Source organism: Branchiostoma floridae, chromosome 4 (genome assembly GCF_000003815.2).
Source record: "Branchiostoma floridae strain S238N-H82 chromosome 4, Bfl_VNyyK, whole genome shotgun sequence".
NCBI lineage: Eukaryota > Metazoa > Chordata > Leptocardii > Amphioxiformes > Branchiostomatidae > Branchiostoma > Branchiostoma floridae.
Genome location: NC_049982.1, coordinates 10,868,011 through 10,886,033, shown reverse-complemented (window position 1 = coordinate 10,886,033; position 18,023 = coordinate 10,868,011). Strand labels below are relative to the sequence as shown.

At 39.7% G+C, this 18,023-nt stretch overlaps 2 protein-coding genes across 5 annotated transcripts; one reads left to right on the top strand and one right to left on the bottom strand.

The window, feature by feature from the left end:
* Positions 1 to 65: 65 nt before the first annotated feature.
* LOC118413960 (elongation of very long chain fatty acids protein 4-like) lies at positions 66 to 7,659 on the bottom strand. Of its 2 annotated transcripts, none has more exons than XM_035817640.1 (8): positions 7,505 to 7,659; positions 5,436 to 5,515; positions 4,983 to 5,170; positions 4,472 to 4,552; positions 3,904 to 4,075; positions 3,290 to 3,417; positions 2,606 to 2,748; positions 66 to 2,192 (listed from the first exon to the last, which is right to left on the bottom strand). In XM_035817640.1, the coding sequence occupies exons 2-8, from the start codon at positions 5,500 to 5,502 to the stop codon at positions 2,087 to 2,089; spliced, it is 885 nt and encodes a 294-aa protein (XP_035673533.1). In that variant the 5' UTR covers positions 5,503 to 5,515; positions 7,505 to 7,659; the 3' UTR covers positions 66 to 2,086. The 2 variants fall into 2 exon arrangements, with proteins under 2 accessions (XP_035673533.1, XP_035673534.1); XM_035817641.1 differs by lacking the exon at positions 7,505 to 7,659 and adding an exon at positions 7,197 to 7,291.
* LOC118413959 (elongation of very long chain fatty acids protein 4-like) lies at positions 7,474 to 17,503 on the top strand. 3 transcript variants are annotated; one of them, XM_035817638.1, is made up of 9 exons: positions 7,474 to 7,641; positions 10,346 to 10,412; positions 10,715 to 10,902; positions 11,157 to 11,240; positions 12,857 to 12,913; positions 13,268 to 13,382; positions 13,690 to 13,817; positions 14,422 to 14,565; positions 17,340 to 17,503. In XM_035817638.1, exons 2-9 carry the CDS (start codon positions 10,355 to 10,357, stop codon positions 17,451 to 17,453), a joined length of 888 nt encoding a protein of 295 aa, XP_035673531.1. In that variant the 5' UTR covers positions 7,474 to 7,641; positions 10,346 to 10,354; the 3' UTR covers positions 17,454 to 17,503. The 3 variants fall into 3 exon arrangements, with proteins under 3 accessions (XP_035673531.1, XP_035673530.1, XP_035673532.1); XM_035817637.1 differs by lacking the exon at positions 7,474 to 7,641 and adding an exon at positions 7,774 to 7,948; XM_035817639.1 differs by lacking the exon at positions 7,474 to 7,641 and adding an exon at positions 9,045 to 9,106.
* Positions 17,504 to 18,023: the final 520 nt, after the last annotated feature.

The window sequence follows — 18,023 nt, the reverse complement described above, 5'->3', positions numbered from 1 at the left end:
ACAGACATGTCTTTACCTTCAAATAAGGTCCAACAAGAAAGACCTTTAGTGTCCAAAACAAGATGCTCGAGTATTCATCTTACTTTAATCATTCTCCATTATTTGTCTAAATGACAATCCTTATATGATGAGATATTCTCAGCAATGCCAATTTCAAATGAAATATTTGCAGAACATACATGTGTATATACAAGCACTGACCTCAAACCCTGCTAGGCCATTCCATAAAAAAGAGGTACAAAAGAGGTAAACACACTCAAGAAAATGTTCCTACCAAAGTCCTAATGTTCTGGCCTCTCTTTCTACCTTGATGGAGGCAGTTCCTTACACATAGGCAACAGCAGTGCATATCCTATGGCAATTGGCAACCATTATTCTTTGGCAAAGGAATAGCCAAACTCTGACTACCCACGAGGAAATTGGTTGAATTACTCGTGCGTTGAACAAGCACTTCATACAACCAACCTCCTTGATACAACAGTTACACACAACATTGGTTTGTACTATCACTTGCATTTCGGCATATTTAGAATTGAATGGAAGATGGTCCCATTTTCCTGAATCAAGACGAGTAACATCACCTTTGCATAGACAGCTACAAGCTTAAAATCAATCACTGATACATACACTTATATAGAAATACTAGAGAATAATATAGCGTCTACAGTCTGAGCAATAAGTTAAATTCATGAAATTATACAAAAGGCACAGAAAGCTTTGGCATGCATGAATGTAGAAGTGGACCTGATTTCTCTAGCTACTCAAATCACTGTTGATTCAATATGTACCAAAGTTACAATCTGCTTGGAACCTTATTGGTGTACCAAAGATAACATATGTTGTTTGCCTACATACTACTACATTTCAAATATCTGTGACTGGCAATATAATTCATTATACAATTAACGTTAGTTAATATGGTTCTTTCAGAATAAAATCTCATTGAAACCTTTAAAATAACTTCCACATGATTAAAAAAGATTGTCCTGATTCTGTATATCCAAATCAGCCATGCTCTTTTTAGTTCCTTCAAGATCTAGTTCACAATTAACTGAGTAAATCGATGACAAAGTTACCACAATGCCTTTTCTATAATAAGCTCATTGATATCAAAACACTTGGCTTGAGTTTTATCTGCTGCATCTAACAATAGGCTACATGTACATGTATGTGTATTGCTTATCACATTTTCAGTCAGATTTGCTTAAAATACAATTATTCAATCAATTAGCAAAAGTTAGCCTTGCTTGATTACTGATACCTAAAAGCATCAAAGTAAACATCCTAGAAAAACTGACATAGCTTATTGACTTTCACTGCAAAAACTTATTTCAAAATCAATCCATTGTGGCATCTCATTTCATATTTACAAAATCAGAGTTTGGCAGTGTTGGTTATTTTCTGTCTACCAATATACTAATTTGAACGAGTATTCCATAGTGATCCTCCTTAGTTGACATTTTCTCCGGACAGAAAAAGGGTGTAGTGGAGGTGAAATATTTTTCATCTATAAAACCTCACAAACAATTTATTGTTGCTTTGCTTTGTCAGCTTATCTAACCCTGTTTTGTAATTTCTAAACAGATCTTGACATTGTGAAATGATCTTGACGGTTTCTGATTGGGTCCAAGATCTCACTACAACAGAGCCTGGGCCCACTCAGAAACCATCACAATTTTGGCCCCAAAAGGTCAGCTCCAAGCTTAAGCTTCTATGCAAAGACTGATGCCATTTTGAGGTCCTTCAACCGACCATCCTTTTTTTGTCTGTGTCCACCTATACAATTTCTGTTACCACTTACAACACCAACCGACACTAAGCCTAAAATTACACTAACATGCATATCTCTAGTGCTATATCTCAATCATTCAGCATTTCCTACAAAGGCTAATACTGCAGAGACAACTCAGACACACATCATTGAGACTGGGGAGTATAATCTTATCCTATACATTCCAATTCTTAACATTCTAAAACTCTATTCCTAAATACATGTACAACAAATCATGATTGTTTACGTGGTGCAATGTTTTAAGTCAATCTCATGATCATTGCTTACCTCACTCTGAACAATTTTTCTATTATTCTACTGCTGTTTCTTGGCTTTTACAAACCCATTCTTATGCTGTAGTCCATTCCCAGCCTTGTCCTTGTCTGACGTCTTCCCCTCTCCTACAGCCTTCTTAGGTTTCCTGGGGAATAAGATATATGGAACATTAGACATCACTCCTCGACTCAGCTGTAATAGGTTGATTTGTCCAGTTTAGAGCTTCATTTCCAGGGACACATTTTCATACAATACATTTGACTTAGAGAATGATTGAAGGTTCTGTGTAAAACAAGATCATCATATAGCAATCACATGAGCCAGATGGCGAATCCGGGCAGTAACATACTGTCTGCATATCATTATCAAGTTCTGGGTATGTGCACTGAGACACACTGTAATATCAAATCAATATGCTATAATAACATAGCATAACATAACATACCAAGTACATTGTTTGTAACTGAATTTACAGTTCTCACGGTATCTCTGACATTTGTTTTAAGACCAGCCCCAGTGGTGTCGCTTAACAAGTAAACTTATCTGACATTTACTCACTTGTAAGCATTTACATAGAAGTTTCCAAACAGGACGATTAGTGAAGTGGCATATATCAGCAAGCCCCAGTGCATCCACCCAGGGAAGTCACACTCCACATACAGGGACTGCACACAGTGGGCAAATGCAATGAAGAACTGGGTCTGGAAAAGGTAAAAATAAAACACATCATTCTAGTAGCAGTCCAAGAACAGGCTCCAATCGTGATCTGTCCTAGGACAATCGCCAATCGTCCTGAATCACAATCTCTACTGTGACATATAAGTACGTCAAAAACATGCATTTCCTGTTAGTTTACTTAGATTAGAATAGCCTACCCCCCCCCTCACGAATGGAACAGCCTAGTCTGGAATGGAGAGGCTCAGTGAATACACACGTTGTGTTGCGTATGTGTGTGCCAGTGTGTTTCTTTGTCATATATCCCTAAGTAAAGAGGGACCAGGAATTCAGCTTAACATTTCCTTCATTCAGAATGATTATTCCATTCAGCACTGATTTACAGGAACTGGCTTTGCAGGACAAGTCTGTCTTTTACAAATCTAATATGACAGAAGTTCTAAAATCAGGCTTTCTGCACATTTGTACTCGTGCAGAAAGCTGACCAAAATAGCCTGATTTTAGAACTTCTGTTATATGTCTTCCAAGAAAAAGTGGACTTCCTCAGATACATGAGAAGACACCCACCAGCTGTATGACAGTCATGTACTTCTTCCACCAGAGATATTTCTGGAAACGTGGGCCCATCGCTGACAGGCCATAATATGTGTACATCAGCACATGCACACCGGAGTTCATCATGGCACCAAAGAAGGCTGTGAACACATTTAAAACACCTCAATGACACCAACTAACAATTGTAAATTACAACCTATTACTGAGCAAGACATCATCTGTGTGTCTTCACTGTTCACTGACACTAAAGTGCAATTTGGTCTTTGTCTCATCAAAATAAAAGTGTCATTGTCGATAGAACTCCAGTGCACAACATGACAACTATCAACCTTATTATTTCATTGTGTTAGCTGTCAGCCAAGGTGGTCAACATCAAAGGTCAGAATTTACACGTATTGAAAAAAACAGAAGATGCCCTAACATGGCACACTTTGTCACAATCCCGAACTCACGTCCCTCCATCACGAGTCGCCAGGAAGAAGGGAAGTTTTGATCAATGAATTTTTAACACATTAAAACTATTTGTGCTATCTTTGGCGGCATACCATGTCAGAGCACCCCCCTCTAACTTGAGCATTTTTTCCCTGTCTTCTGTACCAATTGTACATATCATATATCATACTTACACTGCCCGCCAGCGACCCACTTGATGCCAACCCACCACAGAGCAAACATGGTGGTGTGGTGGTACACATGCAGGAAGGAGATCTGGCTGTTTTTCTTACGCGCGATGAAGAAGAACGTGTCAGCAAACTCCAGCAGCTTGGAGATGAAGTACCACCACAGGGCGCTCGCTATCTGCGTTTCAGCAAAACAAAACATTTGCATGGTTCATTTGTCATCAGTGACTGTGATGTTTTATTTTTCTGTGGATTGGGGACAATTTCCTAAAAAAAGCACCAGCAAATCAATACAAATTTCACACCCAACATCAAAGGTACATTTCAGTCCATTCAAAGATCAGAAGCATCATTGACTCCATGAAAGTGGTTCCAGAAGTTTAACAGTCAAGGAGAGAAAAGATTCAACATCTTGAAAAATCATCACCACGTCCAAATAGAGTAACATGAGGTCTGACTACAAGGACATCGACAAACATGTTGTTTTAACCTATCATCACATTGTCACAGGTGACAACTTATCAATTCTAATAAGCATTGAAGACAAAAGAATCAAAGTAGTGGTGGAACTCACTCTAAGTTCATTGACATCGTTGGAGTAAGTGACCCTTTGACAGGAGTAGCTGTATCCTGCAGCCCAGGATGCTGTGGCCAGCTGAAATAAAACACAGGGAAACAGTTAAAGATTTTAAAACTATCAATCATGTCTATTCCTGGAATCACTGGCTTGTAAATACTCCAGAACACAGTAAATGAAAACTTCAACCAAATTAAGGTGTTGGCTTTATTCCAAGGCAAGAGCCCTAATCTTAAATAAGTCATTTGGCAAGGTTTAGCCCAAGAGACCTAAGGACACTTTGTGTCACTACTACATGTACATCTTGGCTTAGCTTTGCTGGCAAAGAGTCTACATAGCCTAGGGATCGCATTCTTCTGGTGCATGCTCGCTGGTGGTTGACTAGGCGAATACTGCATATATAAAACACAATATTCAGCAGGACAAGTGCATTGCTGCAAAGTACATGTTGATAAAGCCGACACTACGTGTATGAAGCAGTGAGAAGCAGTAATTCAGCAGGACCCACCTCCACACAGATGTACAGGTTCAGCAGCACGGTAGCAAAGTTGTACGGGACCATCAGCCACGTCAGCTCCACGGGTTTCCTTTTCTCCATCAGCCTGGGACCCAACCACACGATCAGCAGGTAAGCTGCCGTCAGGTACAGTGTGGGGGCCCATCTGTCCATCAGGGGCCAGTCTGCCACTCGTGGGTCTGTCATGTGAAGAAATTCATGTAGTAAGTAAGATTAGACACTATGGCATTTTATTACAAGCCAAAACTCCTGATCAGAGTCTGCTTAAATTTATGCAAAACTTGCTATAAGAGGGAGTGATACATGTCGGGCCTCATTTGAATTCATAAGATATGTGACCAACTTTTGCTACTAGACATCGTAACACCTACATACACATATACCTGAGCTATATTGTACTATAATGTAACCAGGTATGCATTATCTATATGTGTATGTCCTCACCTGAAAAAGACAGGCACCACTCATAGTACTTCAGCCCCTCCTGAATCTTGTCAGTTATAAGGTCCATGGTCCCTACAAACCTGAAACAGATAAGTCAGCGCATACTTAGTATCAGCTGCATGGGAAACTTATCACAACAAACAATGTACGCAAGTTATCAATGATTTGGTTCCAAATAAATCATTTCTAAAAATTAGTAAAATATAAAGAATGGAAAACTTGGAAATTTCCTGTTAGTGTTATAGAAAGGCTATACTTACTTGCTTAAAAGCTATAATCCTCATAATACATTTGGCAGCCATGTGAAGGTTTCATGGCAGGACCAAACTACATGGTTATCATATATAACTCCTTGCAAAGAGCACCAGCCCACTTTATACGTGCATACATCAAGAACCCTCTCCCTGATTAGCCTGAATCACAAACACAATGGATTCTGTAAGACGTAACCGCCATGCTAGATTCTTTTCTTTCTCAGTTTAGTGTACAGTGACCCACAATGGAAGGGAATGCCACACCCATGAAATACTAGTACTAGCACTGCTCAAGAAAAAGGGCATTGCTAATTTAGTTACTTCACATAGCAACAATAACAAACAAGGTTTAAGTTACATTCACACTCATCCTGAATCAAAGTACATGTACTAGTATATACAACAAGTACTTCATGCGGAACTTTATGAATGTGTAGTTATTGGAAGACCATACAAAATGTACTCTCATCTGAAATGTGTTTGCAGTATATAGCATCTTCACAACAATGCTCATTATAATGGTGTGTCCTTAGTCCTTACTCCAAAACACTGTGCTTAGAATATGACATGTATTAAATAATGCCAACCACATTCATTATGGTTAGGGACCCTCCAAAGGGGCATAGACAGTTTTACCACACATTATACATATTCAATTACTAGTATTCAGCAAAAGTCTCACATATTTTGCAAGTGATTAAAAAGGTGTTCAATATTTCACAGCTAACAAATGTCTAAAATTAATACATTCATGACACTCAGATAACATTCAGAAAGTCTGCCATGTTATGATTTTGTTGACCTAAATGGTAAAGCCTATATATCATATCATGTGCTCCAGTTTGTTTACTTCATGCTACTACCAAATAAGACAGTGGGATAAATCAACATTACAAGTCTGTACTTGACCCTGCTTATCTTAACTCTTAAAATTTAAGTGGCTTGTCCTTGGGTCAAATGGGGGCCAAAAGGCACATACAAATCTAAGATGTGGAATGGGAATCTCTAGTCTTTGCAAAGGATCAACAAATACGGACTCTACACAAGATGGGGTGATGTTAGTCTAGTGTCAGATTCAGAATAGGCTGTATACATTGGCGCACCCTTTGAACAAACTGTCAGTTCTTCATAAAAACGTTGTTGAGCAGTTATCTATATTAATATGTCACAGTTTGAGCTCACATGTAACTAAACTATTTATTTTACCGAGGGACATAATTTTTTTATTATCATCACCAGGGAACAACAAAAGACTAACATAGCGTTACACGTGAGATGCAATAAATTTAGTTTTAGCTTGCCAAATTGTAAGTTGTCAATGTGAGCAGATTTTCTGAGTTTTGAGTCCTGAAAAGATAATATTTCACCACATATCCCAATCCCCCTACCATCCTTCATTTCCATCTCATGAATATTTGCCAGCACCAAGCATGACGCTTTGTGATAAAAATCAAATCAACATCATGTATAATTTAACACCTCAGCCCAGACATGCAAATTGACCCACCTGACTTGAACTGATGGTTTTAATTCACTGCACCTTTTGTGTATACCGCTGGATATATGATAAGAGGTAAAAGAGGTAGCTGACCGCAAGAAAGGGAAGGCCCAAAATTACATGGGTTCATGTGCAGCCGGCTAGCCAGTACAGGTGTGTTGCACCAGGAAGCGGAAGGGAACCCTGCACTTCCATGATCTCGCGGTCTCGTAACCAACAACGTCGCGACGTCCACAACAGTCGGGTTAAACCTCAAGGATAGAAACTATCATCAAGTTATCAGCTTCATCATGACCGAGAACAAAATATAGCCCTACCTGTAAGGAATGACGAGGAAATCACATGTAATCCGCAGCAGCCTGCCTAGCGATAGCGCGCTGTGTAGTAATTTGCCGGGTTACTGCATGTGCTTCATAACAACCAACCAGCGATCGTGTACCAAGTCAGCCTGTCGGTAATTAACTTTCTTATCAACATTTTGATTGGTTACAGTATAAGCCAATCAGTGGCAGTGTTTGATATCACCTCATAATCAAATATAGCCAATCAACATCCATTTAACATCAGTCAGAGAAGAGAATAAATTGTTAGTCGCATTGTGATTGGTTTAATTTGTCACGTGGTGACAGTCTCACGAATTTGAAGTTCTAAGGTTCCAGGCGGTGTTCCTTTCATATGCAAATAAGAGGGAGTTTCTTCCCGCCCGAATTTGGACCGATCTGAGCACCAAGTTGAACTCGTGTACCGGCTTGTGACTTTTGGTAGGTTTTTAGTCATTTTTGCTTCACTTGCTTTTGTTCAGAGACACACATGAAGACGAAAGAGTCTTCCCTCTTCACTGGTCCTGTTTTTTATAATGTAGATGCCCCAAAATATCAGTTGGCCAGTGATATCTGACACTGTCCATAATTTTATGTTGTGGTATTTTGAACAGTAAATTGAATATGTTGAATTTTACATTTTACCCATATAACAAGCAACTGAAAATAATTTTACATGTCGTGCCATTCCGTACGTTGGTTAGGCGTCATGTAGAATAACCTGTATTATACACCGTAATAAAAGTACTAAAACACAAAATTTGTTACCACCCCCCACCCCCATCTGATGTGACATGATTTTAGATCCAACAGCAGAGGTGTATCTCACTATCTGATAGTGTTGATTGTCCTTGGTTGTCATGAATGTTGTGTTTGTTCCTTTCTTTGCTTGTCCTTTTTCCTGGGCTTCCCCCAATTACCTTGAGTGAAGACAATAAGCATGGCAATTATAAATGGACGGCCCTGTATATATAAGTTTTGAATTGCATGATGTCAGGGCCGGGACATCATGCAAGGCCGGGTAATTATAACCCTATTGGCAATATCCTTGATGAGTTGAGTACAGTTCAGGTAACATTACAACAGATAGTCCAGAACTCCCAGAGGACAGCCATTTTGTATAGTTGGAGATCTACAAGAGACTAGGGTGATCCCCAAAACCCCAATGAATAAGCATCATCAAAGAACCGTGTCAAACTACATAAGCCATGATGTTGGCTTACAATTGGTCACTTGCATATCTTTCAAACTACAAAGCTTGATTAACATCAAAGTTGTCGTATTGATATTCTGAAGAATCTTAAGGCCCAACTTGTTTGCAGACTGTATGGGAGGGAAAGTCTGCCCTTGGGCAAAAACCTTGTTGCGTGAAGAAACAATGGCCATGCCATGTCAACCATGCTGATTTAATTGACAGGATCCCCTTGCATTGCCCCACCCATTTCGACAACATGTTGGAATGCAGACGAAAATATAGGAATGCAAAAATTTTGCACCTGCTGTCTTATATGGTTAAACCTGTAATTTTTTTGTATAGCCAGCCACGGCAGCCAGGACCGGCCTTTTGGGACATTGATCTGTCAGCATGGCAGATAAAGGGTACCTGCTTTACATACCACCATTAGTAATGTTCCCTCTAATTATGCTTCATGACCTGTCAATGACATGAAAAATAACTGTCTTTACCCATCTCTTATTGATGAACACCCCCAAATGCCTGAACAATTTGTATAGTTATACAGGTATGAAAATACGCGTGCTTCTTCTTGTGCTAGTTATACTAGGATCTACAAATGTATCCAGTCTGCAACAGGGCTCTAGCCAGCGCGACATTTTTTTCCGTCAGCCAATTCCCATTGTCGCGAAAACACTATTTCAGGAGATAGAGAGACTGAACTGAGACCTTGAAAAACGGGTTTTAATGAGATTATCGTATGCGAAAGGGCACCGACACACATTGTCAACAATCATAACAATAGCAAAACAAACAGTGTGTGGCTTTTACAGCCGTGGACGGCGTCCCCAAGCAACCTGTAGCTTCCACCAAGGAGGTTTTATCAGATTTTTGTCCGTCAAAGTTGACGGATTGGTTTTAAAATTTTTCCGTCACACGCAGCAAATTTCCGTTAATTGATGGAAAAACGGACGCTGGCTAAAGCCCTGGTCTGCAAGCTCATTTTATTGATGGAGAGGTCTTCTTGTAAGAACTGTGCACATTTCTATATCATTTTGCAACAAGGATTATTTAGTTATTAGCAGGAATACAGCGCTAGTATAAAATTGTTTTTGCATTGAAATAAAATACATGTACATGCACAATTATGTTGACATTTTGAGACTGTTCCTTTCTATAAGTATTCTCGTTACCTTATCCAACCCCTACTACCTCTATAGGAGTTCCGCTAGCACGCTGGAAGGTGGAGTATATATAGTCGTGTCTCTTGTTGTGTCAGGCCATAGCCATAGGTGTGCAGGCTCTCTGCCACTCCGTCAATCCGGTGGTGTTGTGGTCATCCTCTGACTGTACCTGTACTGCCCGACTCTCAAGTGTTGTAATGTATAGGCTCTTGACTGGCCTTGCTATTTATGGCAAGAACAACATGGTGTTACTGTACCAGAAAGTGGGTCATCAGTTGGTTTTGTGTAATCTCCAAGCAGATCCTGCGTGGCATAAGACAGTTTAGACAGTAACATAAGCAGGGGAAGGAGTTTACCTGGCAGAGGAGTAAATTCCCCAGCTTATGTTAATGTCTTATGCCATGCTGGATCTGATTGGAGATTAGGTTTTGTGTTCTTGTTCCACTGTTGTGTCAATAACTGATTTTCTGTGTGTAACAGGAAGTCATCATGGCAGCCTTAGTAGAAAGACTTACAGCATTCCACGAGTGGGCAGAGTCCACTTCAGGTGAGTAGGTATTTCTCACTGTTACTGGTGTTAGGAATATTTCTGTAGAAAAGAGATAATGAAGCTTTACTGGCTCAAAACATAGCACAGCAACTTCTGTACTCAGACTGCAAGCTAAAGGAAATACAAAATAATTTTTTATATCAAGATAAGTGTTTTACAAAGGCATCGATTGAAAACATTGTTGTGGCAACCATTCCCACCAGACCTGATATTTATGCTGCATTGAATTAAGTACATGTATTTCCATCAAGAATTTATGCTGTGACAAAAATTCATAAATTCTTTTGCATTATTTCCAGACCCAAGGACCAAAGACTTGCCATTCATCAGTTCTCCCCTGCTCACCTATGGCCTGGTGCTTCTCTACCTCTTGTTCGTGTGGCAGGGCCCCAAGTTCATGGCCAAGAGAAAGCCTTTCGACCTGCGCTGGTTCATGGCGCTGTATAACGGTGTCCTCGTAGTCTGGAATGGGTACATCTTTTACGAGGTACATATCAGTACACATCATGATTGCTGCTGATGTGATATAACATGGGGATATGTAGATTTAATGTATAAGCTTCGATCTTAACTTCTTATTATCGAGGAAGTTGTTTTTTTTTTCCAGTGTGGCAATTTGATTCTACAGTTTGTAAGTTTGATCAGATAAAATTTACCTGTACGACATGACGTATGTATCAGGGTTTAGGATTCTTCAAGAAATGTGTTTTATAGCTTTTGTGTCATCCTGCTTCCCTGCAGTTCCTGATGACCACCTTCCTGAACCCCGGGTTCAGCCTAGTCTGCCAGCCTGTGGACTACAGTCAGGACCAGAATGCCACCAGGGTAGGGAGTAGTTACCGTAGTCACAGAGTGTGAACATTTTATGCAAAGTTTTAGGCTACTTATGAATGATAATACTGTAAGTCTCTTTAGATCCGCGGCGCCTAAAATCCGCGGTTTTGGTCAAATGACCAATCCGCACTGTCTTCAGATTCGCGGTGGACGATGTGTGGGAAAAAGAGTTCGCGACCGAGTACTTAGCGCTAGCGCAAGTTTACGCGCAATAACACGTGGGTTGAACAATTTTTTTCGGCGAATTTACCGACAGTCGGCAAGGCAATATTAATCATTTGCGTAGTATTTCACTTTTGTATGGTCAAGAAAATCTCGAAAATGCTGAGACAATGTTAATTAGCGAGAAATCAAGGAGAAATTGGCAAGTTTGTGTTTAGTTCTGACGGCGGCACGGATTGGCAAGATGGCGCCTTGGAGGTCATGTAGGGTCATCAGGACAGTCGATTATAGTATGGGTGAAAATGCTACGTGCAGTGCAATTGTGCTCTAATTTAACCATACAAAAATGCACAACTATTTATCACATATGTTGTATGATTAAAAGGTACACATATTTAAGGAGCGTGTGATTTTATTCTTTATTCATTTGACAAGAAAAAGTGTTTGTATTTTCTTTAAAGAAAGTGTTCGCCCATGCTGCTTGGGAAATCCCAAGCGAGTCACAACAAGCTTGTAGAAGCGTCAGTTTTCGGTTGTTTAAAAGAGTCTTTCTATGGAAGTGCAAACATCGATTCAGGAATAAAAAGGTCAAATACAGGTTGGTTGACAACTGGAGCATAGAGGGAACATTTTATAGAAACTGTAGGCATGATTTTTTGGTCTTTTTCTCAGTGTTTTGATTCCAAGCCAAGCTCGTCAAGAACAAAGGAAAGTATGGCGATAGAGGTTTCAGACAACTTTGTAGCTTTGCATTTTCGAATTCTGTGAATCAAACAGTGGTCATCGGCAGCTATATTTCAGTACGAATATGATTGAGTGTAAACCGAAGTTATGGAAGAAGACATTGGCGCTGGAATAGAACTTCAAAGTGATCCGATGTTACGAGAATGCTGCGCGTGGCCTCGTAAATTTTTTTTTTTTTTTCGGCACGCGGTATGCGGCCGATTTTGTATTTTCCTTTACTGTTCTTTGTAAGAAGTAACTAAATAATGAAGCCAGGCATTATTCGTGTACATATGTATACTTTGAATAAAATTTTGATATCGTTTACATGATCGCATGTGTGTTGTTTTTGCATCACTCCTTGCTTTTATCTTACTAGTATCTCGAGGTCGGCCGTGAATTTGGGGAGGGGGGCACATTTGCACCAAACACATCCGCGGAGAAGTAGATTCGCGGCACGAAGGTCTCCCCGAATACCGCGAATCTAAAAACACCCCGGAAATAAAGAGACTTACAGTATAACACCTTCAAACTAATCAAAGGTAGAATAGAGTAGTATATATAGAGTCCAAAAGGTAGTAGTTTTTGTAGCTTAAAGTTGCTCCTTACTCAACTACATTTTCTCTAAAAAAACAGAGAGATTGGGCAACGCCATTTGTAAGGTAATGTCACACTGAGTTGGCTGAATGATGCAAAATATTGACAAACTGTTTATTTTCCAGCTGGCTGGGGCATGTTACATGTTCTTCCTCTCCAAGCTTGTGGAGCTGATGGATACAGTAAGTACCGCATGAACAGTTTAAACAGAAGTTCTTGCCAGACTTTACCCTATTGAATAGGTTTTGGTTTTCTCTTGATCCGTCGAAGAGAACTTGTTTATTCCTAAAAATATTAATGGTGAATTGAAAGCCTTGTTGTTGCTCAAGCCATGAAGAACTGTCAAAATAAGAACAGTGCAACATTACACAGTTACACTGGCATATTCTCTATATGTGCTCAATACAAAACACATGCACACATAGACGCAGCTCTAAAGTGGTGAAAAAGTTTGTAGTTTCGTTGTCCTTTGTAGTAGGGGTTCTAAATTGTCACCACTAAAACATGGACTCATTTTGTGTGGATGTGTACACTAGGTGGTGTTCATCCTGCGTAAGAAGACCAGCCAAGTCTCTTTCCTGCACGTGTATCACCACGCCACCATGCCAATGTTGTGGTTCGTAGGAGTGCGCTGGATCCCTGGAGGAGAATGTAAGTTTCTTCACAGTCTTCCATCAACTGTCTGATAAATAAACTATTGTAGCTAACTACAATGTTTTGTATGTAGCAGAGTGGACCCATTCCTCAGCTACCCGACATCTATCGCACCTCAGTCATCCCTCAGTAAGACAACTTGAGCCGCATAGTTCAAGCTACTGAACCTCTTTATTCAGCCTGCAACCATGTATTTTGTTTGACTGATTCATACAACTTTTTTTCCAAGACCATATCAAGAAAAATCATTTGTCCTGTAATATTTATTGTTTTTACTTCTGACCATTAAATGCTTTTCTGATAGCGTACTTCTCAGCCACCCTGAACTCCTTCATCCATGTGGCGATGTATGCATACTACCTGCTGGCCGCTGTGGGGCCCAGAATGCAGCCCTACCTGTGGTGGAAACGTTACCTCACCACCCTGCAGCTGGTAAGACTCTCAGGTGCTCTCTTAGTGGCGGACTAGATAACACTTAGATACTGTAAATGCAGAAATGTTCGTAGCAGTTTTATGTTCACGGTTTTCGCTAGGCAGCCTTATATACCGTGAACTTAAAACCGCCACAAAAATCCATTACAGTATGTGACTACACTGTATGGCACTACCGTGAACTTAAAATTGCCGTGACCACTCCAGTTTCCCTCTAACGCAAACTTAAATGCATTTACAGTAGCATGGTAGGATTTAAAGTTAAGAATTTTGAAGTTAAGAAAGCTACTAGATGAATTTGGTCTCAACTACAACAAACTTATGGATCTGTTTAGAATTTATTCTCTCATTCCTTTGTCCTGGGTCTCTTTATGTCTTCCAAAAAAGGGAGTAGACCAGAATGATGCACTTTAATTTTGAGTGATTTCATTACAAGTGAATTTGATTTGTGATCTTACTTAACAGCAGCAAGATGATATAAAGCAACATTAATCTTTGCTACCTCGTGTATTACAGTACCAACTGTTGTATGTGATGCATAGGAAGCCAGGGCAGTATGGTGTAAACAGCAGTGTAATGTTTCACACCCTGTGTTTTCCTTCAGATCCAGTTCCTGGCTATTGTAGTCCACACCTCTGTGGCGATCTACGTGTCTTGTGGCTTCCCCAACCAGTACAACACAGCGCTGATCCTGTATGGAATCTCCCACATCATGCTTTTTGGCAACTTCTACAACGAGACATACGTGGTAAGTAGCACTGAGTACTTCGCTTACACCTTTGTTTTGCCTTGAACCATGTACGCATGTACTTGTGCTATTGACTCTGACAGTGAAGAAAGTTGTTTTTTAATGCCCTTCAAGTGAAGTGACCCTTCATCTTACAAAACATGCCAGACAAATAGCAGTTTTACTAGCCTTAATATCCTCAGTGATATGATAATGAGGAAGGAAAAGAGGGCTTGAACACCTGTCTACCTTAGGATCATAACAGACCTGAAGTTCATTTACTGTTGTTCAGGTGGCACACTCCACATCACTGGTTTCAAGCAGTAAAGCACACGCTATAAAAACATGTATAATTCCAATACATATCCTTTTAAACTTTCCACAAAACATGTAATGATAATGTATCATTGCCCAAGAAGGTAGCTCTTAACTTGAAATTTGAACTATCTGGAATGTTTAGTCAGATTTCCTAAATTTGTTCAAGTCACTGTATCAGTATGCTTTATGACTCATAGAATATCTGCGCTTGAATTTGTTCGAAGTCTCCTCCAGATCAGATGCAAAATAACTTCCTTTAATGTGTACATAGGATTCTCTTTGGTGATGTTGTTTTCTCTGATTTACATCAATCCATAAATCACGTGTTGTTTTCTGTTCTTGTTTTGTTTTTCCTATATGCTCACAGAAAAGGAAACAGAAAAAGAACTGAACGCGACCAAGGCCACAACTACCAAAGTACATCTATTCAACTGGTAGTTGGTTGTCTTTTTAGCACGACTTTTCACAAATCGCTGGTGCATGTTAGGTTGGCTATAGGTAGTGCGCTGCAAAAATTTTTCTTACACAGGATCAGGAAAGTCAATATTACATGTAGACAAATTCTAACAGCGGTGCAAGAACTGATAACACTGTACTGGTTGAGAAATGCCTTGGCATTGTCTTGCAAACCCATTTTCCATAGCAGGGACTTAATACTGGCACAGAGCTCACGGTTATGGCACGCATGAAGGCTTTTTGTGCACTTGTCCATGTAAACTTGAAAGAAATGGTTGACTTTCGTTCTCAGGTATTGCTAAATTATGCAAGGCTTACATGGGCAAGTGCATTGCTGCAAAGTGCATATACTATAGTTGCTTAAACACAGTGTAACAATGCTGAACTATGTAGAACTAGGGATGTAAATACAGTGGAATCCGCTTTATTGTATCGCCTATTTGTCTGGGCATTTTATCCAATTATCCGGCCTATTCTAGAGTCCGAAGTTGGCTATATGACCAGCTTTAGCGGCATTGGTTGGGGAGGGGTGTAGTTTTGAAAACCAATAGGCAAACATAACACACAGACGCTCATAGAGGTTACCACTCTAACGATACGGAACTCCGTTTACAAAACTTTAATCATATGTTCCGATACTGTGCGATTTCTGTGAGATGCTTGATCTAATAAAGAGTTCAAATCAGTGGCTAAATGCACATGTGGAAAAGTACGCTTGACTCGCACAGCCGTGCGTCGGCAATTTGGCGGCATACCAAAACAAAGACGAACATGGCTCCGCTCGTATGCCGGAGAATATGACGTTACTTTCATAATTTTAAGTTAAAACAACGATATTGGAGAGTGATAAACTCTTCACCTTCTTGTCTACAACTTGTGTCCACAAATTACTCTGAAATTTACGTCTTTCGCGGTGGAAGACGGAAAAAATTCACATTCAAAACATTTAAAATGGCGGCGCGTGGGTTGAGATATCCCGCCATTCAATGCGCAAGATAGGTCATTGCGAAATCACACCCCTGTTGCATTACGTGCGTTGTTGTAAATCTACGCAGCGCAGCCGAAATCAGCTCAATTAATGAGACAGTGGATATGAAAAAACACATTTTTGTAGGGTAAACCAAGTTTAGACGTTGTCTGAAGGGGAAATATGAACTCAAAAGCGTGTTGACGTTCCCATGACGTTCGCCCATCATACCTTGCGGCAACCTAACAAAATGGCGCCTAACTCCAAATGTTCGCACGCTAGCACAGCGCTATCGGCTAGATTTTCTGTGGAATGTAACTTTCTTACGGTCCTTTACATGGCTTTACACCTTTATACATACATTTACTAGTTACCTTTGGACTCATTTTGTGAGTTTTAGGGCATATTTTCCCATTTTTAATTTGTGTGACCTGACGTAATTCTATCCAAAAACCCGAAGTTTGAGACCGTGGGTTATCCAATTCTGCGATGTTCTAAACAGTAGAATGAATGGCAAATGTTTTGGGATTTCGAAATTCTATCCAATTACCCGAATTATCCAAAAAGGCGTAATACGAATAATTGGAATCCACTGTATCAATATTAGATTAATAAACAACCTCTCTAAAATAAGAATGTCTAGAAGGTGCAAGAAGTCAGAAAATTTTGGCATTTCTTGTAATGGTTGTAGCAAAGTAGTATTGACAGAAAATGTTGTCATTGATGTTGACACCATTTTCACCTGGAACTGCCATTCTAGGAGCAGGTACAATTGTACCTTGTATGCTTTATCATTGACGTGTAAAGCAGAAGCAGGAGATGTTTTAAAAAATGCATCATGATAAATACTAATGTAGTCTAATGTGTGTTTGAAACTGCAGGTTTCCTTTTCAAATACACATACATCATTCTAGAGTAATGTTCACCTCTTCTCTGTCATCTTACTGTCTGATTCAGGTTGACATGTAGATGTAAATGTAGATGACATGAAGAGTTATTGCAGAAGTGAATCCATCCTTAACACTTCGGACATCTTGTTTTGCTGTTCCTTCAGGATGCGAAGAAGAAGCGAGGGCGACGATCAGAGGCACCGGCGGCTGCCAGGCCTGAACAGAAGCGCTACAATCTACGACGACGATCCACCCAACCAGGCGCGTACGCGCAATAACGCGGACCACTCTACTTACAACTTCAAAATGATGTAGGCAGCTATCAGTTCAAATGTCATGATTTCATATGTTTGATTGGTGTGTCTTTGTCATCACCTTTCTTTAACTTTGTCTATTTTACTTTCCTCTATTGTTGTCTGAAAGCATTTCATCAAGTATAATATATTTATAATGCATTTTTGGAAGAATTAGAAGCTATGTGTGATTTTCTGTTTAGATGCCTGATACAGTGATAGGTGCCATACCATGATCAGAATTGTACATTAATAATAGCTGTGTTTTAGCAAGTTTCTTAGTGGTATGACTCCATGCAGATATTTTAACCACCACTGTTTTAGCATGTATGAAAACAATTATGTGTTGTTTTGCATCACTTTTTTTCTTGCATATTTAATCTGTTGATTTGGTAGTAGATGTCCTGTCTGTCCTTCATTAGAACATTCTGTACCTGCATAACCATGTTGTTATGGTTTGGTCACATTGCATCGCAAATTCTGTTGTTGGAAATGTGTATATAATACTCTGTAGATGAACCAAGTGTTGCTTTTAGTGTGTTGTTCCAATCTGTG